Source organism: Salvelinus fontinalis, chromosome 17 (genome assembly GCF_029448725.1).
Source record: "Salvelinus fontinalis isolate EN_2023a chromosome 17, ASM2944872v1, whole genome shotgun sequence".
In the NCBI taxonomy this organism is placed as follows: domain Eukaryota; kingdom Metazoa; phylum Chordata; class Actinopteri; order Salmoniformes; family Salmonidae; genus Salvelinus; species Salvelinus fontinalis.
This window is the reverse complement of record NC_074681.1, coordinates 40,134,801-40,160,790: the sequence shown is the minus strand read 5'-3', so window position 1 is coordinate 40,160,790 and position 25,990 is coordinate 40,134,801. Positions and strand designations below refer to the sequence as shown.

At 43.0% G+C, this 25,990-nt stretch overlaps 2 protein-coding genes and 1 pseudogene across 2 annotated transcripts; 2 read left to right on the top strand and 1 right to left on the bottom strand.

Moving 5' to 3' along the window:
- Nucleotides 1-437: 437 nt before the first annotated feature.
- Nucleotides 438-6,202, top strand: LOC129814368 (Krueppel-like factor 9). Its single transcript, XM_055867462.1, has 2 exons — nt 438-1,339; nt 2,933-6,202. The coding sequence occupies exons 1-2, from the start codon at nt 850-852 to the stop codon at nt 3,184-3,186; spliced, it is 744 nt and encodes a 247-aa protein (XP_055723437.1). The 5' UTR covers nt 438-849; the 3' UTR covers nt 3,187-6,202.
- Nucleotides 6,203-9,237: 3,035 nt separating this feature from the next.
- On the bottom strand, nt 9,238-15,258 carry LOC129813521 (procollagen galactosyltransferase 2-like; annotated as a pseudogene).
- Nucleotides 15,259-18,089: 2,831 nt separating this feature from the next.
- LOC129813520 (tRNA-splicing endonuclease subunit Sen15-like) lies at nt 18,090-24,550 on the top strand. Its single transcript, XM_055865810.1, has 5 exons — nt 18,090-18,157; nt 22,904-22,950; nt 23,085-23,173; nt 23,409-23,531; nt 23,803-24,550. Exons 1-5 carry the CDS (start codon nt 18,090-18,092, stop codon nt 23,971-23,973), a joined length of 498 nt encoding a protein of 165 aa, XP_055721785.1. The 3' UTR covers nt 23,974-24,550.
- Nucleotides 24,551-25,990: the final 1,440 nt, after the last annotated feature.

Sequence of the window (25,990 nt, the reverse complement as noted above, 5' to 3'; positions counted from 1 at the left end):
TATACTGGTTTCTATTCCACTGTATTTTTGTCAATGCCACTCCGACACTGCTCATCCTAATATTTATATATTCCTTAATTCCATTATTTTACTTTTAGGTTTGTGTGTATTGTGTGTAATATTGTGAATTGTTAGATATTACTTCACAGTTGGAGCTAGAAACACAAGCATTTCGCTACACCCGCAATAACACCTGCCTAACATGTAATGTGACCAATAACATTTTATTTGAACACCTAGGGTAGGTGATGATTCAGGGGAATATGACAAGCCCTAATTTGCAATATAGCCTAACTCATTATGTTGGATTTTATAAGGTACACCTGATGGTGGTGGTGAGTTGGCGGTGTGCCCAATGATGTGGGCTGGTGTGGATAAAATGCCAGGGCCGAATTCATGTTCCAGTCCGCCACTGGCTATGGCTCCCCCATCAACTCAGCCACGACTCCACGCGGTTTGTATCGGTCGTTTGCTTCAACCACGCCCGCAGTTCACGTCAGTCCGTAACGTAAGTTTGTGCGTGGTGCTCTGTACAGGGGGGCGTAGGTTTGACCGGCTTTTCAGAGGCAGACACAATGAACCGTCGGACGATGTAAAGCACGCATGTGGGCAGAAGGCACGGGCAAGTTTGGGCAGTATATATTCTTATTTTGTTTGATATAATTGGATGTTTTCGAGCATACTTATCAGACTTTGTGACGGTATAGGGATAGCTAGAAAGGTCGGTCCAAGGAGTTAGTCTGCTAAAACGAGGTCGACATCTCTGGCTAGTCCGCTTCGACAACGACTCTGAAAACAAGACGGAATTTTACACGATAAAGGACTTGCTAAAGTCAAAGGTAAAACATTATGTCGATGATGGACTATTCCGATTACTTCGCCGCCGAATGTCTGGTGTCGATATCTAGCGGTCCCGTCCTACACCGACCCACCCCAGTTGCTGCCCAGCCCCCTCCCCAGGCCCTTCTTCCTGGGGAGCCTGAAGGGTCGAACGAGGACAGGGAGGTGCGCGAGACAATGAGACTCGAGGGTGCCAACATGATGAAGGTGGCCGGGATCCTCACGGACCTCCACAGCAAGTTCCGGCCCATGTCGGCCTACTCGGAAAGCAGCAACTCCTCGTGTGGGGAGAGCGGCTACACCACGTTGTCTGACTCAACTACCCCTACCATGACCCCCTCTGCTACTCCAATTCCTGGACAGTACAATGCCACTCAGCAACAGTGGGGAGGAGGAGCGCCTCGGTCCCCAGTAAAACGACACCAGTGCACGTTCGACGGCTGTGACAGAGTTTATGGGAAATCGTCTCATCTGAAAGCCCATATCAGAACCCATACAGGTACAATTATGTAACTAGCTCTAACTGTAAAAAAATAATTGGGCATGTAATCTGAACAAACAACCCTTTATTATCCAAGTTGTTCCAGAACTTCTAGTTTGGCCATACTCACTAAACACTCCTCCCTTTGTGTCACTCTCCTCTCTGCAAAGATAACTTTTTTTTCCCTGAAGAAAGGTGTTTTTCTTCACAGGGATATATACTGTACATTGGGTGGTTGTCGTTTACCCGCGAGTTTGTACAATACTCACCGAAAGAGGGAAAAACTCCCCAACCAGAGGGCTCATAACAAAGAAGTAAACGAACAAAAGAATGGGGCTGGACGAAAAAGCATAGTGACTAGTGACGAACATGTTACATCTAGGCTAGATTTGCATACGACCAGTGAGTTCGAGAGAGAAACGTAGCGTTCGGGGGCGTTTGCGCAGGCACCGTGGTTCTTTTAGCTCGAGCTGCCAAATCGTTTAATCCCACCTCGCATCAATGTGGCCATTAGGTGAGAGTCAGGTCTTTGTACAAAAACACAGTTTTCTTTGTTGAAATCATCCACGTCTGTCAACGTTTTCCACGTCAAAGTTGTATGTTTAGAGCTGTTACTTTGTGTACATGCATCAGGTGTCCGCACAGTCTTGAGGTTCAGGGTCAGTGAAATAACAGGCGCAGATGGATTAGAAGAGGAAGCCGTATTGAAAAGAACTAGTCGTCAGGGAACGCCCACAAAACGGGAGGGGGGGGTTGAGGGGTTAGGGAACCCGCCTAGCACAGACCGAGTTGGGCGTGTTGCAAAACGGTGGTCCGCTTTGCGGTCTTGAATATAGCCCCTAGCACCCCCTCGTTTGAGTGCTATTACGCGATTACGGCACTGTTCTAGGGCCACGAAATAGCCTTACAGATTTCACATTGGGGTTATCATCTTATATAACGTTAATAGTCAACGTTAAGTGTCCTCACCCCTCAAACCATTTTACAGTAGGTTATTAGCCTGGCTTACCCATTTGTGGAAAATGGTAGTTTGGGAAAGCCTGTTTTAAATGAACATTTTCACACTTAATGTGGATAATTTAAAAGGTATTTCACAACTTTGTGTCAAGTTAATCACTTTTGAAACAAGGCAGCCCTTTGAAGGTTTCACATGTCTGAACCCAGTTAGAGCCTTTCCTAGGAGACATGTGGAGCTGTTGAGGGAGGCCTCTTCTATGGCCGCCCACCATATGTTGGAGGAAGCCTACCATATGAGTGTCAATATCTATTGCGGTCTACATTTTGCATTCACTTTTCTACATTTCACTCTTCACTGCCCATATGAACCATGACCAGATAGATTCAAGTTTTACTTTTCAAAATAGGTTGATTTCCTTGCATAAAAAAAGGGTGCTGATAATATTGTAAACTTTTCTTTACCAAATTGATGGGTATATAAGGGTCTCCCAAGAATTTACCTTACTACCAACCGCTATATGTGTTTCTACCTTAACGGCTTGTGTTAGTGATTGGCACAAGCAGGGCAATGCTTGACCCCCAGTCTGACTGGACTCAGTATTTTAATTGAAAAGTTTGGTGTAGACCTAGACTGTTTCTGTCTCCCTTCACCAGGTGAACGACCCTTTCCCTGCATCTGGTCCGACTGTGAGAAGAAATTTGCCCGCTCTGACGAGCTGGCTCGCCACATGCGCACCCACACGGGCGAGAAGCGCTTCCTGTGCCCACTGTGCGACAAGCGCTTCATGCGAAGCGACCATCTCATCAAGCACGCCCGCCGCCACCCCGACTTCCAGCCGTTCATGCTGGGCCGTAAGAGCTCGTCCTCCGGGGGCCAGGGGGTGTCCAGCCCCGCCATGGGCCAGTAGTGTGAAGGGTCAGTGGGTGCACATCCACATCTAGGGCTGGGATCAGCAAGGGTCACAGGGCAATCAGATCCACGAGCCAGGCCCCAGCCTGTCCACCACTCACCACAAACAGGACCTGGATGGGGTTCACCACCTCCCACCCTCGACGGACGAAGACGACACTACTCTCAATGCTCAACACAACCTCGATTCTCCAACCCTTTCCCTGGAAAACACTCACGCATGCAGGGGACTCTCAAGGTCTTCAGTCCGCAGTCTCAACACGCAGCGGTCAAATGGTTTCCTCCTTTCTCGGCTCATTTTAAGGAGATGGCGCTACACGCTTTTTTTTTTATTTTTTACTGTGCCCGTTTCCTTTTTTTGTCAGCGCCATTTTAGTGATATTTAGCTAGAGGCGTAGCAAGGCAGAGGTCGAGTAGAAGGGGAGCCGCTGATCTCGCATCCACAGTTTCAGAGGTTGCACATTCCATGTGTTTTTGTCGTATGAGTTTTTTTTTGTCGTTCAAATAAATTTAGTTGGCTTAGGTATGTCATGTTTTTGCAATATTGTATTTACTGCATTATCATTTACATTGCAGGCCAGCTTCACTTTCATAGTACTGATGATGAATGGTTTAAACCGCTCAAGACTAGCAGTTTGCAGGCCACCCTTATTAATTCTAGATCAACTTTTTTTATTTTTTTTGACCATCCATGAAACGTTGACACATGATACACGTTGTATTATGTCGGATACCGATGCAAATGCTTTAAGCTTCTATTGTAGAGAATATCCTTAAATTCTATTAGAGGAAGTAATACTTGTGATGAATTGTAGTCCTTATATTAGGGGTGACGGAGTATACGCTTGGATAGGATAGCGCTGCTTGTGCGTGTGTAAGAGAGAGTGTGTGTGTGTGTGTCTGTCTCTATTTCCGTTTTGTTAGAGAAAGAGAAGACGCTTTCTACTATTTTCACTGTCTGTCCAGCAAATGGACATTCTTACTTAATTGTCTCAGTGAACAAACACTTCAGGAAACTCAGAAAGCCTTAAACAATTTCATACTTTTTTTTTTTTATACCGTGTTTACAGTTTGAATCAATTCTACAGTTTTACTCCAACTCGTCGACACATCACAAATACACATATGCAATATGAAACTTTTTCTTGCAGGTATTTTGAACGCTACTTGGCTAATTTATGTGATAGGTATTCACTGTATTAATATGCTTCTACAATTGAACACTGTGGAATTTGATAAAGATACAAGTTATCTCATTATATTTATTATAACCAATGGTTAGTAAGCCACATTTGTCCAAGTGCTTTAGGAGGTGCTATAAAGGATAGATTAGGATTATTACGTGTATTTTGTTTTGTTTGTTTATTTGCTGGTCATTCAGGTCCTCTCTCGTCATAATGACTTGATTCTATATATCTGGCTTTTCTCAGACACGATAACACTGTACTTGCAGAGCCTTGTTAAAACGGTCATTTCTTCCACAGGAAGATTGAATTGCATGACTAAGGCACCTCATAGAGTCCCTCCAATGTCTTCCTTCTCTCATGTCTCCACTAACAGATTGACTTTAATTGTTCATTTTTGCTGCATTATTTGAGCACTGTTCATTCCATTGTAACGGGATGTATTCAACTTTTTAGTTGAAACGCTTTTGCCATTTGTACACATTTTCACAAGTTATTACAATCTGACAGCTGTTGGTAACTGCGGGCAGTTATCTCAAACACACATGGACTATATAACTTCAAAGGCACAATATTACTTATCAAATACTTTTACTATGTTTTTGAATGAATTGTGAATGTCTCCATGGGATCTCATCATTTTACAAATGCTTTTGTTTCATTTTCTGACATGGTGACTAAGCAAGTCTGCCTCGTCAAAATTGTAATTATTCCACAAAGAGTAACAATAATTTACCTCACAATTTGTTTTGTGTAATATTTGTCTTCCCTTGGAAAGTAGTTGGATCAAAATTGCTTCAAAAGCCAATCGAGCCTTAGGTTTGAACTTCTTCTGCTCTTCAATTGAAAACGACACTCCGCCAGAGGAAATGTCTCTTTAGTTTGTCTTGTCTATGTTCTTATGTATGCTGTGTGTACAGAGTTTTGACTGTGCTTAACACTTATTTTTTCCCATCGTATTTTTACTAACCTCTGGGTGTTCAGTAGTGCTGATCATCAGTTTTGGCATGCGTCTTATACAAATGTGCTGTTATGTATCACTACCCTGCACAATATTGAAGATTTCAATTTGGATCTACTGCGTTAGATGTATTAATAGATGAATTCTGTAACCTACATAAGAACTTCATAACCCATACATTTCATAAACTCTAATGTCGACAACCGCAAATTGATATCTCAGTTATGTCACCATTTGCCGTTAACATAGGCATTTATGAAACACTCAACTGCTTACAAATGTGTAATGTATGGGTTATGAAGTCCTTATGTAGGTAACCCTTCAGATAAAGTTACCAATTCATCAATAGAGATTTGACAAACCACTTAAACTGGCTTTGGGGGGGGGGACACAACCACATATCTCAAACAATGCCTATTGTTTCCCACCATACACTAATAAAAAATAATAGGCATTGTGCATACAAAACCAATGTTTTTAGATTTTTTTTTTACGCTACATTTTTACATGAATAATGTAATTATTTAAGAAACTTCTTATTACAGCTTTGTTTTACGTCGATAAGAGGAACTGTTGAAATAACTGAATACGGCTGTGACATGCTCTCTGATATTTATACTCTCAGGTGTCTTTTAAGAATTGAGCGCTGGAACTTCCATATTTCCTGTGCAACACCCAAGTCTAAGCATGTGTTTCTATTATTTTGCTGATTAATTTATTATGACTTATCATTTGTGTGGTTTCATTCTTTTTTTCATAGCTCATTCTTTTTGGTGATATGGAACAATGCTAATAATTTGGTTCCATTGTTTGCTTGATACAAAACTGCCAGTGCTTTTTAAAATAATAAATACGAACCTTAAGTTGAATGTTTTGGTTGTGTGGGTCATGTTCTTCTTAATAGGTGACTTAACAGATACTATTGACTTGAAACTGTATTTAAATGTTCAGTTATACTTGCCATATATTCACTTCATTGTCAATATTGTTAACGTTAAAGGGAAGGTTGTCTGAGATGGCATTTAAAATAAGGAACATTTGATCAATCCCTTTTTTAAATGGATAATTCACCCAAATTACAATATTACATTGGGTTTCTTACCCTGTAAGCAGTCGATAGACAAAGTATGATATGAAAGAAATACATGCTTTGGTTGTTTACCTGGCCACTGCTAATTTATTTGCATCTGTGGCACAATCGAATGCAAATCAATGGTACCTATATTAGCATTGTTTACGCTTTGTCCAAATCATCTATATGTAGTGCCGAGCGATTAACCGAAATGTCAGTTATTTTTCATTTTTGAAGCAAATTTGGTTCAATTATTACTATTCCATTTCTTTGTTTGTTTCTGTGAGCTCAACGCACGCATTGCACTGCAGTTTCTCTAGAAAGAAATCAGATCATGCCTGTACTGTGCAATGTAGTAGGGAGTTGTAGTTTCCAACAGGCCAATGTTGTACATAGTTTAGCACAGCAAATGTGATAATTAACTACATTGACCATAATCCACTGCGCGACTACATGTCCGGTCTGTGTTGAGGAGATGCATAGAGAGCAGTTGCTTCGTAAGATATTGGTATTCAGCAGTCATAAAAGTATGCCTTATTTACTTCGAAGAACTACTAAAATAGTGATTTTGAAATGAGATGACTTGGAATTAAATAAGTCATCAAATAAAACAAATGTAATATACACAACTGAAATATGTTATTAAAGTAATGTGAATAACTGATGGTTAAAAAGTGATAAGCAATCATGGGACTTTTATGAATGATTTAATTCTGTGTTAAAGCATTCAACCCACATATTGCATGATGCATTTGATGTTTAAAAAAATAATCAAATCGTAATTCTTTTTTAATAATCGAACCAACCTCAAAAATAACTAATTGCTCAGCACCATCTATAAGTAACTTCAATACATTTTGGGATGATTGTTTGTGACCTTAACCTTGGTCTCTGGTTCAAATTGTGGGGGCATAGAGCCTGGTAACAATGTAGCGCTGTTTGGAACTTTTGACAAAGCCAATTTTGACTTTGTGGCTGTGGAAGCTAGTGGAAACGGAGAGGGATCGAGCCTGCAATAGTTGCATTAGATGAGACTTCACAATATATTATTTTGGGGAAGCCCAATTAATTCTGAGTTCGTGCATATGTTTATTTGTGAAAACTATTTCTAAGATGTGTAAGCCTACTTTTAAGATTTTCCAAATTCACTTCCTTGTTTAAATCACTTTGAAGTCCACAATGTATGGGAAAGGTTGCGCTAGATGGTGATGCTCTGAGAGATCAGCCAATTATTATTATTTCTGAATGCTTAAACACCAACAGTGATTCTTGAAGCAGTATCTCTGAAACCATTAACACTAGTAGCCAATGCATTTACCAAGTGTGCCAAACTGAATGCACGTTCTTTGCTTTGTAATTTTATTACACACGTTTTTCAAAACTGTGAACTCAACTCACTGCTTTACACTCAGTTTGCAATTTAATGATACACCTCTCGCAAAACTGTAAACATTGGTCTCTACATTGCTACACTATTTCGCCAATTGCCTTTCCACATTGACACGTGTGAAAACCCTTTTAGATCATGAGTTCACTTACAAATCAGAGGTTGAGCAGTAAATAGACCACAGGTAAACATTTGGTTTGGACAACAATGGAGGCCAATATTGGACACAGAGTAAGAGGGGTTAGAACTAGAGGAGGACGAGGAGGAAGGGGAGTCAGGAACACAATAACTGATGAAATCAGGGCGACTGGTTGACCATATTGCCAACCATTGGATGAGCATGAGGGAGGCGGGTTCAACCATATCTGAGCCGCTATACTGTTGCAGGTATCATTCGGATATTTCAAATTGAAAACCGGTAAGTAACTAAGTGCTGTAGTCTTACTGGTACAGTAATATGTACTGTACTTTCATAATGAGAAGGATCTGTCACTGAAACCATTCAAATGTTTTTACAGAACTGCAAAATAAACAGTATCTGGTGGAAGAGGTCGACTGTTCAGCCCAGAGCAGGAGGCCCACATTGTAAATATGGTCATTGCAAATAACTGCATCAGACTCCGAGAACTGCAGGACCACATAATGGTAGATAACATCATATTCCAAAACGTCAACAGAGTGAGTCTGCACTGTTTCGTCTACTGAAACGCAATAGAATTAGGATGAAGCAGCTATACAGTCCCTTTCGAAAGAAACTCAGACCGTGTAAAACAACTGAGATATGAATATGTGCAGGTAAGCTATACTATCCTATCATTGGTAGTGGATCTGGAAGTGTATGGTGCTACATCATATTGACTGATCCCTGTCTTTTCCTACTGTGCCACATTGTTTTGTCTTGTCTCTTTCAGAGAGTCATGGAGCTAGAAGCAGATGCAGTGCATCATGAGCTAATATATGTGGACGAGTCAGGTTTCAACCTTGCAAAAACAAGGGGCTGCGGCAGAAATTTCATCGGACACCGTGCCATCATCAACGTCCCGGGACAACGCGGTGGCAACATAACAATGTATGCGGCTATTAGTCAAAACGGCGTCCTTCACCATCATGCAATCCTAAGCCCATACAACACTGCACGACACTCCAGGCGATACTTTCCACGCTGCCTAGCTCATGACAACATCGCATGTGATGTGGATGAAGTCTTATGGTCAGAACCACAAAGAAGGCCCTTTTTTTTCTTGCACAAATGTTTTTGTTTTCTTCTACTGCGCTTTTGTTCTTTGAGGAGTGTTAGAACATTTGGAGAGAAGAAATATATATACTTTTGCCCCCTATTTGTATTGATAGTGTGTTATGTTCGGAATACACATCCATACTTTACACATTTGGATACCTGTGTGTATGTGTTTACTACATGTATGACAAACTTTTATTGCAAACTGCTATGCCCTGCACACAGAAAAAGAAAAAGCCACAAGTGTTTTTCATTTATACTATCAGTGCCTAGTTGGTGCTTTGTGTGCTTATACAAATTATGATTTGTGTGTACTGTATTGAGGCAAAAACACAATTTTCTAAAAGAGTTTGAAGAGTTTTGCAAGAATTGTTTGCTTGTATAATGTTTTGCTGGTTTGGTGTAAGGTTTTGTGGTTAGTGTGTTGAGTTTTGAAAAAATTGCCTATAGTTATAAAGATAGTGCCTAAGCAATCAGAATAAACTAAAACCGGCGGCTGTTTTTGCAGCTCCTGCCATAGACTCCCATTCAAGTTCCATTTTGAGGCGCTGTGAAACCAGACGGTTCGACAGAGAGACAGAGCTGGCTGATGGATAGAGTTAATCTCTGTGTATGCTGGCGGGCAAGGGTGGAGGCATGCCTCCTTCTTTGGCGATGCCTGGGGGCATAGGACGTCCCTCTACTCCTCTCTGAGGGCAAGGACAGTTGTTTTCAGACATGCCCGGTCTGAAAACAACCCCTTCCCCTTGCTCCACAAGGCCCCTCCACCTGGAACCATCACCATATTGTTTGCACCGTTTTGGTCACTATATGGTCTCTTAAAGGAAAAATCCACTCAAAAACTTTTGGTATTTATATAATTCGTCCACTGTTGATACAGTCACAAAATGCATCACCATGATGATGTGGCAGGTGACACTTTGCATCTTGATAGTCCAATATCTTGAAAACTTGACTACTGACATGCAATAAATTTTGGGATAGTAGCAACAGTAGACTAATGAAAAAAATGCCAAAAGATAGTTGTTGAGTGAAGTTTTCCTTTAAGATCAGCAAACACAGGGTTTACACGGGCAAATGTCACTCAACAAGCATGTACTTGCTAAATAAGGTGCTTGCTGGAGAAAGATAGTGTGAAAAAGAGTGAACACTGCAGTTAAAAAAGCAAAAGCCCGTATGAAAATATACTTTGTCCAACCACTGGAACTCACCTTGGGTGCTTATTGAACATGAAAGGCGGGTTTTCGTCCACAGGTAGCATCTTGCAAAAGGGCCCCCAGGAGGCTCTTGCCCCTCTGCATGGACAGGGTGGAGACCAGGATCCAGTGGGAGTAAACAGGGTGTACCATGTTACAGACCCCCTCCACCCAGCGCTCTGGCTGCTTCACCTTTAGCCGCTTATGCCCCACATACAGTGCATTCGGAAAGTATTCAGACTCCTCTGAATGTCCTTGAGTGGCCCAGCCAGAGCCCGGACTTGAACCCGATCGAACATCTCTGGAGACCTGAAAATAGCTATGCAGCGACATTCCCCATCCAACTGACAGAGCTTGAGAGGATCTGAAGAGAAGAATGGGAGAAACTAGCCAAATACAGTTGTGCCAAGCTTGTAGCGTCATACCCAAGTAGGATCGAGGCTGTAATCGTTGCCAAAGGTGCTTTAACAAAGTACTGAGTAAAGGATCTGAATACTTATGTTAATGAGATATTTACAGAGGGGTTTTTGTATAAATTTGCAACAATTTCAAAAAAAACAAAACGTTTTTGCTTTGTCATCATGGGGTATTGTGTGTAGATTGGTGAGAAAACAATTAGAATTGAATACATTTTAGAATAAGGCTGTAACGTTACAAAATGTGGAAAAAGGGAAGGGGTCAGAATACTTTCCGAATGCTCTGTAGCTGAGGTAGAGAGGGAGAAGCTTCAACCTTGTTCCATCCGTTTTATTAAGTATTCCTAGAAAAATAAGCCATTTTAGCCTATTGAGCTGCGCTGTCTGTCTATCTGGGTGTGTTCGTGTGTGTGTGTGCAGCCAATCAGCTCTCACATCAGATCCCAATCCAGTCCCTCTTGGTCCACATTCTCCATGATGGTCACCAGTCTGCTGCGGAACCGCGTATTCCAGCACCAGCATATGCTGCAGTCCCTGTTTCAAAACCTAGAGGGTGACATTCACCACAGGACGGCCACTGAGCCAGGGTTCGAATCTCCAAATGCTTGATACATTAAAACAATTTACATCGCCTTCTACACTATATATACAAACGTATGTGGACACCCCTTCAAATTAGTGGATTCGGCTATTTCAGCCACACCCATTGCTGACAGGTGTATAAAATCAAGCACACAGTTATGCAATCTCCATAGGAAAACATTGACAGTAGAATGGCTTTACTGAAGAGCTAAGTGACTTTCAGCATTGCACCGTCATAGGATGCCACCTTTCCAACAAGTCAGTTCATCAAATTTTTGCCCTGCTAGAGCTGCCCCAGTCAACTGTAAGTGCTGCTATTGTGAAGTGGAAGCGTCTTGGAGCAACAACGGCTCAGCCACGAAGTGGTAGACCACAGAACGGGACCGCCAAGTGCTGCAGTGCGTGGCACGTAAAAATCGTCTGTCTTCGGTTGAAACACTCACTACCGAATTTCAAACTGCCTCTGGAAGCAACGTCAGCACAATAACTGTTTGTTGGGAGCTTCATGAAATGGGTTTCCATGGCCGAGCAGCCGCACACAAGCCTAAGATAACCATGCACAATGCCAAGCGTCTGCTGGTGGAAACGTGTTCTCTGGAGTGATTAATCACGCTTCAACATCTGGCAGTCCGACGGACGAATCTGAATTTGTCAGATGGCAGGAGAAGACTACCTCCCCTAATGCATAGTGCCAACTGTAAAGTTTGGTGAAGGAGGAATAATGGTCTGGGGCTGTTTTTCATAGTTCGGGCTAGGCCACTTAGTTCCAGTAAAGGACAATCTTAATGCTACAGCATACAATGACATTCTAGATGATTCCGTGCTTCCAACTTTGTGACAACAGTTTGGGGAATGCCCTTTCCTGTTTCAGCGTGACAATGCCCCCGTGCACAAAGCGAGGTCCATACAGAAATGGTTTGTTGAGATTAGTGTGGAAGAACTTGACTGGCCTGCACAGAGCCCTGACCTCAACCCCATTGAACACCTTTGGGATGAATTGGAATGTCGACTGTGAGCCAGGCCTAATCGCCCAATATCAGTGCCCGACCTCACCAATGCTCTTGTGGCTGTGGAAAGCATTCCAAAACGAATGGAGGCTGTTATAGCAGCAAAGGGGGGGACCAACTCCATATTAATGCTCATGATTTTGTAATGAGATGTTCGACGAGCAGGTGTCCACATACCTTTGGTCATGTAGTGTATCCTGTATCTCTCCATTTATCAAGTAACAAACTAGTTGTAGTAAAGTAGTTTGAGCACTGTTACAGATCCTTAACACAATCAATAAAAGTAGCAGCTATCAATGTTTATTAGGATTTTTATGCAATGTTTTGCAGGTGTATAGAATCAATTTGCATGTATGGACTAGATTTGCACCTGTTTCCAGATGTTGTAGTGACTGAAGAAGCATCCGAGTCAGGACACGCCCCGAATACGCGTCTTTGTACTCAGGCAACATGTCTATGCCCATTGCCTGCAGCTGGGAGGTGTCCAGAGCTCCGAACAAAAGAGAAGAAAATAAAAGATTAGTTAACATCATTCCAAATGTTCAAACCCAGCCCAGATGCTTAGTGCTAGATTTACTTCAGGTTTGCACCTGTGCAGCATTGGCACCTGTTTTATATCAGACAAAATGTAGCACAAACGTTCGAAGAAAAGATCAAAGGAAGATTATGGTATAGATAATAATCAAAGTTTCACGGTTTTTATGAATCCCATGCTTCACTAATTGGAGCAATAGTGGAGTGGAGTGAGGATTCGGTATGGATAGCAGGCAATGTCTTTTATTCTCTTCAGAAGTAACAGGCGCAGGCGTTACGTAATGTGCTTTTTGGTTGTGGTGTCGTACTTGCCATCCACCACCTCTGTCAGTGTAATATGGATGCCCAGAACGGAGAGGGTGCTCAGCATTCGATCCCGCCGCTCAAAGCGCTACTTCGGATGAATCCGAAAGATATAGAATGAAGGTGGGGAGAATAGACAGTTCCATCCTTTATCCCCTTTCTCATGATTTGTATGAAATGAATAACAGGGGATGACTAAAGACACAGTATACAGTGGATGTACTGTAAGGGCATTCTCAGAACCTCATCAAATCCAATCTTTTCCAGGTTTAAGTGTATGGTGCATGTATTTGTACGGCTTCATGATCAACCTTTGAATGCTCGGCTATGAAATGTCAACTGACATTTACTCCGGAGGTACTGACCTGTTGCACCCTCTACAACCACTGTGATTATTATTCAACCCTGCTGGTCATATTTTACATTTTGAACATGAAAAACAATATAGCCATGTACTGTTATAATCACTACCTGGCACAGCCAGAAGAGGACTGGCCACCTCTCATTGACTGGTTCCTTTCTAGGTTTCTTCCTAGGCTCCTGCCTTTCTAGTGAGTTTTTCCTAGCCACCGTGCTTCTACATCTGCATTGCTTGCTGTTTGGGGTTTTAGGCTGGGTTTCTGTATAGGCACTTTGTGACATCTGCTGATGTAAAAATGGCTTTATAAATACATTTGATTTGAATTTGATTTGACAATCGACTGCAGAAAAATATCTGTATTAGACTCTTATTATTAAAAAGCAGATCACACTGTGTTAAGACATTGGCTATCTATGATTTCCAAAGGAATTCCTCAGTGTCTCATTAATGACCATTTTGGGGATTCTCTCAAGAGAGGGATCGTGATGAAGGAGAGAAAGAGATAGATGGTGAGCTATAACGGAGGAGTGGGCCTTCTGACAAGGCTGTTAGACTACCCTCACTTTAACAGCTTCACAGGTACTGGTCTGTAGGCGTGGGGAAAGCACTAAAGGAAGTAGAAGGCAAGCGTGGATGGATATATTTAAAGATAGTGAGGGGGGTGTGTGTGAGAGAGAGAGAATATCCTAAACTAAATCAGAATGCTCAGACCTTGCTCGAACGTTCGTGGAAATCATGCATTAATGTCATTCCAAGATTTGTGCAGAAATGCAAGAAAGGATTCGTCTCACTCAGAGCCTCAGTCATGGTGTGGCTAAATCTCTCCACCTCCTCCTCCTGACCTTGCTGTTGCTTCGGGGGCAGAGGCAAATACCCATAGTGCTCTCTGTTGCATATGTACATCTGCACGGAATCACAGGGTCATGATATAACATAATACATTAGACACATACACGTTACATGTATTGCATGTTTGATTGAGTCTGCCTGGAGTGGCAGATACTGTAGGTGGGGGTTGCACTTTTGGGACTATTCTATTGTGAATATTGCACCAGAAAGAAATGCTATTTAAACCCAGATCTGACCCCAATTCAATATGCAATAATGAACGGTGCATTTAAACACAATTCATTACGACTCCATGTCTGACCTGCCCACCGCGCAGAGAAGGCGAAGACCACGATGTCATCCAGGGGAAAGGTGTAATCGTGGTGTGGAGGGTGCACGGCCAGCGCCCGGGCGGCGCCCCGCCTCAAGACCACCAGGGAGGTAGAGTGCACCATGGGAACACCGAAGCAGCCCTGGTTCTTCCAGTTTCTGATGGGGATGTACTCTGGGGTGCACTTGTAGTAACCCTGAGAGGGCAAGCAGAGAAGCAGTAGACTAAATTGAGCATTAAGTAGTGGCCCAAAGGCCAAATCGGGCCCCCTATGACATTTTATGTAGCCCTTGAAATGAAAAAAACTTCAATAATATCCTCCCCGGTCATTTGCATATTTCAAGTCTTCAAATACAATGGTGGGCACTGAGCACACATGAAAGAACATGATGTAATACAATGAATCAAAAAGGAAACACATTTAATTAGCATTAATTGTATAAATTATCATGCGTTACAAACATTGTTGACGTCTACATTTAAAAAAAAAGACACACTCGCTAATTGAATTGAATATTAATGTCATAGATAGAAAACTGAATGCAAATCACACTGAAGTGGCAAACAAACCAGCAAAACTGAAATGAAATTGGGAAAGGACAGAAGAGCTAGCCATACGGTCACATAACACTGAGGGACAGTACCAAGGGAGTGCTGGTGTGAAGCAACATGGCAGAAGGCAAATCATCAAATGGCTCCATCTGTTTCTCTGCCCTCTAACAATACCCTTACTCATCTTGACACTAACAGAGCCAGACAAGACAGAGAGACAAGTGCAATGCTTCAGATTGAATTAACATTCGGATGGCAACAAACCATAAAGTTGTCTTCCCGAGAAGGGGGCCAGTAGTGGGCCAAAAAAAAGATCAAATAAGGTCAGATGCAGACTGTGTTGAAGTAACAATGTTGATTACAGCAACAGGTGCAAAGGTACAGGACAGCAGGCAGGCTCATGTCAGTAATCAAGAGATGGGGCAAAGGTAAACGACAGCAGGCAGGCAGAGTGGTCAGGTGGGCAGTGTCAGGACAGGCAAGAGTCAAAACCAGGAGGACAAGAAAAGAGAGACTGGGGAAAAGCAGGTGCTGACACAAAACTGCTGGTTGACTTGACAAACAAGACAAACTGGCAACAGTCAAACAGAGAACACCGGTATAAATATAATGGGGAAGATGGGAGACACCTGGCGGTGGGTGGAGACAATCACAAAGACAGGTGAAACAGATCAGGGTGTGACACTATAAGTGTTTTCACACGTGAACGCTGGGTGTAGGTAATCAGTAAATCAGTGTGGCATATGGAATGGCAGTGGTTTCCAAATGAAGCACGAGACGTGTTAGTTTTGAATGATGTGTCTAATATAGAGCTGTATTTAGTGTTTCACAATTTGCAAACTGAGTGTAAAGCAGATAATGTGCTTGCAGTTTTGCAGACTTGGTCTGAATTTAGGTACATGAGTTAATGGTTTCACTGAGTGCCTCAAGTACCACTTTTAGTTTGTTTGTAAAAAGATTGTAAAAAAAACTAATGTGACCAGTGATTCCATGTCTATGTATACAGGGCAGCAGCGTCTAAGGTGCAGGGTTGAGTAACCGGGTGGTAGCTGGCTAGTGATGGCTATTTAACAGTCTGATGGCCTTGAGATAGAAGCTGTTTTTCAGTCTCCCAGTCCCACCTTTGATGCACCTGTACTGACCTCGCCTTCTGGATGATAGCGGGGTGAACAGGTCGTGCTCAGGTGGTTGATGTCCTTGATGATATTTTTGGTCTTCCTGTGACATCGGTGCTGTGGTGTCCTGGAGGGCAGGCAGTGTGCCCCCGGTGATGCGTTGGGCAGACCACACCACCCTATGGAGAGCCCTGCGGTTGCGGGTCGTGCAGTTGCCGTACCAGGCAGTGATGCAGCACAACAGGATGTTCTCAATTGTGCATCTGTAAAAGTAGCTGCCAAGCCAAACTTCTTCAGCCTCCTGAGGTTGAATAGGCACTGTTGTGCCTTCATCACACTGTCTGTGTGGGTGGACCATTTCAGATTGTCAGGGATGTGTACGCAGAGGAACTTGAAGATTTCCACCTCCTCCACTGTGGTCCCGTCAATGTGAATAGGGGTGTGCTCTCTCTGCTTTTTACTGAAGTCCACGATCAGCTCCTTTGTTTACTTGACGTTGAGGGAGAGGTTATTTTCCTGGCACCACTTTGCAAGGGCCCTCACCTCCTCCCTGTAGGCTGTCTCGTCATTGTTGGTAATCAGGCCTACTATGGTTATATTGTCTGCAAACTTGATAATTGAGTTGGAGGTGTGTGTGGCCACGCAGTCATGGGTGAACACGGAGTACCGGATGGGGGCTGACCACGCACCCTTGTGGATCAGTGAAGTTGAGGATCAGTGAAGTGGAGGTGTTGTTTCCCAACTTCACCATCTGGGGGTGGGTCGTCAGGAAGTCCAGGACCCAGTTCCACTGGGCGGGGTTCAGACCCAGGGCCCCGAGCTTGATGATGAGCTAGGAGGGTACTATGGTGTTGAAGGCTGAGCTATAGTCATTGAACAGCATTCTGATGTAGTTATTCTTCTTGTCAAGATGGGATAGAGCAGTGTACAGTGCAATAGCGATTGCATCGTCTGTGTACCTATTGGGGCGGTAAGCAAATTGAAGTGCGTCTAGGGTGTCAGTTAAGGTAGATGTGATATGATCGTTTAACTAGCCTCTCAAAGCACTTCATGATGACAGAAGTGAGTGCTACGGGGCGATAGTCATTTAGTTCAGTTATCTTTGCTTTCTTGGGTACATGAGCAATGGTGGGCATCTTGAAGCATGTGGGGACAGCAGACTGCGATAGGGAGCGATTGAATATATCCGTAAACACGCCAGCCAGCTGGTCTGCGCATGCTCTGAGGACGCGGCTAGGGATGTCGTCTGGGCCGGCAGCCTTGCGTGGGTTAACACGTTTAAATGTCTTACTCACGTTGGCCATGGAGAATGAGAGCCCACAGTCCTTGGGAGCAGGCCACGTTGATGGCACTGCGTTATCCTCAAAGCGGGCGAAAAAGGTGTTTAGCTTGTCCGGGAGCAAGACGTCGGTGTCCGCGTGGCTGGTTTTCCCTCGTGGTTGTTTGTAGACCCTGCCACATATGTCTTGTGTCTGTTGAATTGCGACTCCACTTTGTGTCTGTCCTGACATTTTGCCTGTTTGACAGCCTTAGAGGGAATAACTACACTGTTTGTATTCAACCAAATTCCCAGTCACCTTGCCATGGTTAAATGCAGAAGTTTGCACTTTCAGTTTAGCGCGAATGCTTCCATCTATCCACGGTTTCTAGTTTGGGTATGTTTTAATAGTCACAGTGGGAACAACATCCCCTATACACTTCATGATGAACACAATGTTATTATCTGAGTCAACCCGGAACATATCCCAGTCCGCGTGATCAAAACAATCTTGAAGCATGGATTCCGATTGGTCCGACCAGCATTGAATAGACCTTGAATTGTAGAGTTACCACACATGACTGTATTTGTTAGTGACAGGTGGCTGTTGAAGTCCTTCATTGTCAGTCCTGTGGCCGACACCAAGTGAGTTCCTAGGTGAATATTATAATTTCAGCTGAACCATTACATATAAGGCCTTATACAGTGGCCTCAGACTCATAGTTTACAGGCCACATCAGGCCTGCAAGTACGGTTGCAAAATTCCCTTTTTTTCCCCCAGTTATCTTCCAATCAGCACTTCTGGAAAACTTGCCAGAATTTCACAACCTTAACTGTAAATCACATTATGCTGGCTTGCAAAGTGACATGTAATTACTTTTGAAATCTAGCCAGGGTTAGGAACAGTGTGAGGAAACTACCTAAGCTGTTTAAACTGGTATAACCGTTTCAGTAACGGGTGCAAAAATGTAATGATTGGATTAGTTCAGATTCGTTTTTTTATCTTTGTGTAGCATAACATTAATTCAATCAATCACTCAATGCAAAATCACAAATATTAAAAACAATTCCCCAAAAATCTACCTGCAGTAGAGCATGCTGGGAAAAAAGTGAATTTGTTATCCTATTTTATAAAACATTTAGTTGGTGTGACTATTCATCTAGTTTCATTGACGTCAAATTTGAGTTAAAAATGCATTACGGTGAGTTTACAGTGAGACGTTATCCATGTGCTCTATCTCTCACCTGAACACTGCACCTGAGAATAAATGAATGCTGCCAGACGAGTTTGTGGCAAAAGACATCCTGCGGGGACGGGGGCTGGGATTAAAAATAAAATAAAAAAATAAATATAAATATAGGACAAAACACACTTCACGACAAGAGAGACAACACAACACTACATAAAGAGAGACCTAAGACAACAATCTAGCAAGGCAGCCAGACATGACAACACCATGGTAGCAACACAACATGGTAGCAGCACAAAACATGGTACAAACATTATTGGGCACAGACAACAGCACAAAGGACAAGAAGGTAGAGATGACAATACATCAAGCTAAGCAGCCACAAATGTGAAGGGAACCGGTTAACCACTTGGTAAGCCGACTATTCATCCGCCCAAATATTTTAATTATTTATGTTTTCTGGAGGTTTTCTTTGCAGTGTCTGGCTACCAATGTAGGCATATGACTCCTCATAGCCTACATAAACAATTATGCATCACAATAATGCATTTGTCTAACTTTGTTGAGCTCAGACCTGGATGACAATGAATAAAGGAATGAGGGAATGAAGGAATTAATGAAACCTTTATAGGATGTCGCCACAGAATCCTTTTCACAGAATGAAATAGAACATTGTGATATTATTCGTATGACTGTCACAATCAGGTTGTAATCATTTGAGTACAGAACTCTCAAGATATGAATAGTCCATAACTCTACAAACACAACTAGGACAGCAACTTTTCACCGAAATAGTTGTTTACTTGTACCCCCTGAAAATGTACTTTCAAATAGGGTACGGAGAACAATTGAATGTCAGCTGAGAAAATTAAAATACAAATTATATCTAAAGAGAGAATCTAATCAAATTGTAGGTCTATTTGTCACAGGCGCTAAACCTACAACAGGAGTAGACTTTACTGTCAAATGCTCACTTACAAGCTCTTTCCCAACGATGCAGACTAAAAAATAAATAAAAAACACAAGAGGAATAAAATACACCAGAAAAGCTATACGGTGCCTTTGTTACGTTACAGCCTTATTCTAATATAGATTTTTTTAAATCCTCATCAATCTACACACAATACCTCATAATGATAAAGCGAAAACAGGTTTTTAGACATTTTTGCACATTTATTAAAACTTAAAAACAGAAATAACTTATTTATATAAGTATTCAGACCCTTTGCTATGAGACTCGAAATTGAGCTCAGGTGCATCCTGTTTCCATTGATCATCCTTGAGATGTTTCTACAACTTGATTGGAGTCCACCTGTGGTAAAGTCAATTGATTGGACATGATTTTGGAAAGGCACACACCTGTCTATATAAGGTCCCACAGTTGACAGTGCATGGCAGAGCTAAAACCAAGGCATGAGGTCGAAGCAATTGTTCGTAGCGCGCCCAGACAGGATTGTGTCGAGGCACAGATCTGGGGAAGGGCACCAAAGACTTTCTGCAGTATTGAAGGTCCCCAAGAACACAGTGGCCTCCATCATTCTTAAATGGATGACGTTTGGAACCACCAAGACTCTTCCTAGAGCTGTCTGCCCGGTCAAACTGAGCAATCTGGGGAGAAGGGCCTTGGTCAGGGAGGTGACCAAGAACACGATGGTCACTCTGACAGAGCTCTAGAGTTCTTCTGTGGAGATGGGAGAACCTTCCAGAAAGACAACCATCTCTGCAGCACTCCACCAATCAGGTCTTTATGGCAGAGTGGCCAGACGGAAGCCACTCCTCAGTAAAAGGCACATGACCGACTGCTTGGAGATTGCCAAAAGGCACCTAAAGATGCTCAGACCATGAGAAACACGATTATCTGGTTTGATGAAACCAAGATTGAACTTTTTGGCCTGAATGCCAAGCGTCACGTCTGGAGGAAACCTAGCACCATCCCTACGGTGAAGCATGGTGGTGGCAGACAGAATCATGCTGTGGGGATGTTTTTCAGCGGCAGGGATTGGGAGACTAGTCAGGATCAAGGCAAAGATGAACTGAGCAAAGTACAGAGAAATCTTTGATGAAAACCTGCTCCAGAGCTCTCTGGACATCAGACTGGGGCGAAGGTTCACCTTCCAACAGGACAATGACCCTAATCACACAGCCAAGACAATGCAGGAGTGGCTTCGGAACAAGTCTCTAAATGTCCTTGAGGTGCCCAGCCAGAGCCCGGACTTAAACCCGATCGAACATCTCTGGAGAGACCTGAAAATAGCTGACAGAGCTTGAGGAGATCTGCAGGGAAGAAGGGGAGAAACTCCCCACATACAGGTGTGCCAAGCCTGTAGCGTCATACCCAAGAAGACTCGAAGCTGTAATCGCTGCCAAAGGTGCTTCAACAAAGCAATGAGTAAAGGGTCTGAATACTTATATTATACTTATATGTAATATTTCAGATTTTTATTTCTATAAATTAGCAAACATTTAAAAAAAACAGTTGTTATTGTATGGAGATTGATAGGGGGAAAAAACTATTGAATCAATTTTAGTATAAGGCTGTTTCGTAACAAAATGTGGAAAAAGTCAAGGGGTCTGAATACTTTCCGAAGGGAGTACCAGTACCATATCAATGTGCAGGGGTATGAGGTTGATATGTAGGCAGAGATAAAGTGACGATCAGGATAGATAATAAGAGTAAAAAAGCAAAAAACAAAGTAGCCGGAGCGTATATAATGATTGTACGTATAAATGTGTGAAAGTGAGTGTGTGTGTGTGTTTGTCATCAGTATGCGTGTGTGTATAAGTGTGCGATGTTCAGTGTAAGTGTGTGTGGGTAGAGTCTCGTTAGTGTGCATAGAGTCAGTGCAAAATAGAGACAATGCAGATAATCCGGGTAGCCACTTGATTAGCTATTCAGCAGTCTTATGGTTTAGGGATGAAAGCTGTCTCGTAGACTGTTGGTCCTAGACCCTATGCTCTGGGACCATTTGCCTGATGGTAGCAGAGAGAACAGTTTATGACTTGGGTGGCTGACATATTTGGCAATTCTTCAGGCCTTCCTCTGACACTTCCTGATATGTACTGGGCCGTCCGTACCACCCTCTGTAGCACCTTGCGGCCGAGGACGGTGCAGTTGCCATACCAAGCAGTGATGCAGCCAGTCAAGATGCTCTCAGTGATGCAGCTGTAGAACTTCCTGAGGATCTGAGGGCCCATGACAAACCTTTTCAGCCTCCTGAGGGGGAAGAGGCGTTGTCGTGTGCCCTCTTCACGACTATGCAGTTGTGTGTGGAGCATGTTAAGTTCTTATGATGTGGAAGCTAGGAACTTGAAGCTCTATAACCCGCTCCACTACAGCGCCGTCGATGTGGATTTTGAGTGGAAATAGCTATGATATCTAACATGTTAAATTATGAACAATTTGTCCCAGGTAATTGTTGGCTGTGTTTTTGTTTGTTGTGATGTGCCAAATGGCTTTTAAGTGTTACATTTACTGTTATGGGCTAACCTTAATATTTGTCTGTACGTTTTTCAGTTGACACTATCAGAAAGTGTTTTGAACATTGAGAAAGAAAGTTAATTAAAGTTGTCATCCTTGCAAATGTGCTTTGTTTTTCACTGAAACCGTAAGTACTTACTATCTAATAAGAGTGAGCACACTAACTGCAATAAACACGATTGGCAAGTATAATAGCATTGCGGGTTTTCAGTAAGAAGTGAGTCTTCCAACGCACAAATTGAACTCAAGAGAAGAGCTATGAGAAGCACCTGCCTGTCTGGTGCTGCAGACCAGGCCCATGATTGATGGAGGTGGTCCACACTAGCACAGTTTACTGAAGTTTCACACCTAATCAAATATTTGCTTTTGTAGTTTAATTATTTTCCTTACACATTATATCTTAGTTAAAACAAAAAAAAAACATATTTAGCTAAATAAAGGGAGTTAGAAGTGCCCCGGGATTTATAACACATCCAACAATTTTTCACCTGGAACCTTAATACATTGCAATAGCGCAGCTTTCCGAGTGGGTCCGTGCTATCTGGGATCGTTGGGACTTCCAAGGGACGTGCCAAGGAACCCAGACAGCAATGACCGTTCCGAGTGAGCACTTTCACATCATTCACACATTGTTGTCAGCAGCATCACATTTGATGTGATAGGGGTGTAAAGTGATTTACAAAATATAGTTAACAAAACGTAGACGAGGAATTAATGTCGGAGTGTGATTGAGGAACCACTTCCCCCTAACTGTGTTTTACAGCATCCAAATGGTAAGTGCCAAATGCCATCAACAAACGTCATGTCCTAGCCAATGTTTGCTAGTAACATGGCATCAGCAACAACAATAACTGATGCAGTACTAGCTAACGTCTTAAACTTCTACAGTCATGCTCATGTTTTTAGTACCAGCATCTGATCATCCTGGATGTTGGAAACAGTGCTCAAGTGCATGCAGCTTTCTTGGTGCACCTGGATCTTGCTGAACTAAAGGTGAGTCGATCATGAATTGGATCCACGATCAACTAACAGTGTTCTGCATCATCAAAACCCTGTAGACCTCTCAGGTGAGTGCTACCGATGATATCCGTTGGATAAACCGAGGCTATATAAAATGTCAACCTGTTATTAGCCAGGGGTACCTAGTGCCCGTGACTCATGCCTCGTGACTGTGCCCACATTAGTTAACCGGCGAATCATCTCTGTCCTTTTCACTATACTGCGTCAGTGTAAAGACGTGAGTTGTGTGGGGTGCTCTGAGCTGCGACTGGTGTTGCCGGAGGGAAGGGAGAAGGTTGGAAAAGCCCAGACGGTGCCCCCACTACCTGAACACAGAGGCCTGAGCCACAGATGGTGAGATAAGACTGGGTGTTTTTATTGAATAACCACCCTGTTATAAGACCTCTAAATGCAGGGAAGGTTTAAAGGAATGAATGTACAAGAAGACAACATAAGACTGATGCAATGCTATACCGAGAATGGCAAAATTGGCAACACTTGCGGAACACCCGCGGATAATGACCGCACCCCCTAAGGATGTAGGCGAACTGAAACTGGAGTGTGCCTACAGTGTATTTTCTTCATAATTTGGTCCATCTCTGACCTCTTCTCCTCCCTCTCCCAATATGCGGTCAGTGCTGGTCAGAGGGTCGACCATGCTGCTGTATGTGGTGGCACCTGACTCCAGCCTGGTGTACCAGAGGATGTGTGACGGCCTGCTGACCCCTCTACTAACCGTGGGCATCCAGGACCAGGGCCGCCGGCAGCACCGCAAGAGACGCCAGCAGGAGTGAACTGCAAGAGAACCAAAGTGACTATAGAAGTGACCGCTGCGTTCTCATTATTCATTCTGCAACGAACCACAGGAGACAGGGATCGTTAGTAGACGGCTATGGTCTGGTAATGAACACTGCAGTGACCAGAAGTGAACCACAGACTGACTGGCAGGCTGTTGTGGTCTCGTAATGATGAACCAAAGTGCACCTGGGAGATTATTGTTGAGAATTTGCCAGTGTTTTCCCTACCTCAAATTTGTCAGGGAGGGCCTCCCTAGCCTAGCTTTCATTGCTTCCTACCTGAACTGTTTTTGGGAACCCGGGCATAGCAACTTTGATAGGGTCAACAGCTAGCCTACCAGACCTTTACATCAACAACATAGCTCAGGCAGTAGGAAGCTCTCTCATCCATTTATATGCAGATGATAGTCTTATACTCAGCTGGCCCCTCCCCGGATTTTGTGTTAAACGCTCTACAACTAAGCTTTCCTAGTGTCCAACAAGCTTTCTCTGCCCTTAACCTTGTTCTGAACACCTCCAAAACAAAGGTCATGTGGTTTGGTGAAAACGCCCCTCCCCCCACAGTTGTGACTACTACCTCTGAGGGTTTAGAGCTTGAGGTAGTCACCTCCTACAAGTACTTGGGAGTATGGCTAGACGGTACACTGTCCTTCGCTCAGCACATATCAAAGCTGCAGGCTACAGTTAAATCTAGACTTGGTTTCCTCTATCATAATTGCTCCTCTTTCACCCCAGCTGCCAAACTAACCCTGATTCCATACTACCCATGCAAGATTACGGAGACATAATTTATAGATCGGCAGGTAAGGGTGCTCTCGAGCGGCTAGATGTTCTTTACCATTCAGCCATCAGATTTGCCACCAATGCTCCTTATAGGACACATCACTGCACTGCACTCTATACTCTTCTGTAAACTGGTCATCTCTGTATGCCCATCACATTCTGTTAAAGGTCCCCAAAGCGCACACATCCCTGCGTTGCTCGTCTTTTCAGTTCGCTGCAGCTAGCGACTAGAAAGAGCTGCAACAATCTCAATCTCTTCATTCAAAGACTCAATCATGGACACTCTTACTGACAATTGTGGCTGCTTTGGGTGATGTATTGTTGTCTCTACCTCCTTTCCCTTTGTGCTGTTGTCTGTGCCCAATAATCTTTGCACCATGTCGTGCTCCTGCAATGTTGTGTTGCTACCATGTTGTTGTCATATTGTCTTGCTACCATGCTATGTTGTCATGTGTTGCTGCCATGCTATGTTGTCGTCTTAGGTCTCTCTTTATGTAGTGTTGTCTCTCTTGTCGCGATGTGTGTTTTTTCCTACATTTTTATTTATTTCCCATTCCCGCAGGAGGCCTTTTGCTCTTTGGTAGGCCGTCGTTGTAAATAAGAATTTGTTCTTAACTGACTTACCTAGTTAAATAAAGGTTCAATAATTGTATTTTTTTTAAAAGCCTACATAAAATATAACAGACACTGAGGCTGCGAAAATCTGAAATATGTCGGAAATATTAAGACAATAACCGCCTTCACAAGGTGCTACAGTCTCTGTGGGCCTGAGGATTTGTGTTTTAACTTCTCTGACAATTGACAGACAATCTATCATCAAAGACACTGTGAAATGCAGTTGGACATTACCCCTGAGAGTATACATAAAGTTGTCTGGAATTGAATTAAATGTCCATACAGTACCTCCATTAAGCAACAGGTTAATGTAGCAGACTGCAGTAGGCCACTACCAAATGGCACCACTCAGAACTTGTACAGTCCACTGTGAGAGACTAGCTATAATAACTGTAACACGACGTTTTGTTGTGTGACGTCTCACTACCCATTTTTAAACTGTAGAGGGCAGCATTAAACCTACCGTGGATGCTTCATTTATATCATTGCTACGCCATCATTTGACATTGACAGATAAAGACTATAGTAACAAAAAACGTAGCTGTGCCTGTGCATCATTAGGTAATAGTAACACCACAATAACTGTATGTGCAACCATTCTGTTGGACAAATGATA

Bases quoted from the DNA above. Each gene is read 5' to 3' on its own strand.
- LOC129814368 (XM_055867462.1), top strand. From the start codon at position 850: ATGTCGATGATGGACTATTCCGATTACTTCGCCGCCGAATGTCTGGTG. The intron at 1,340-2,932 runs GTACAATTATGT...TCCCTTCACCAG, and splicing joins CCATATCAGAACCCATACAG to GTGAACGACCCTTTCCCTGC.
- LOC129813520 (XM_055865810.1), top strand. From the start codon at position 18,090: ATGACTGTATTTGTTAGTGACAGGTGGCTGTTGAAGTCCTTCATTGTC. The intron at 23,174-23,408 runs GTGAGTCGATCA...ATACTGCGTCAG, and splicing joins TGGATCTTGCTGAACTAAAG to TGTAAAGACGTGAGTTGTGT. The intron at 23,532-23,802 runs TGGTGAGATAAG...CCTCCCTCTCCC, and splicing joins ACAGAGGCCTGAGCCACAGA to AATATGCGGTCAGTGCTGGT.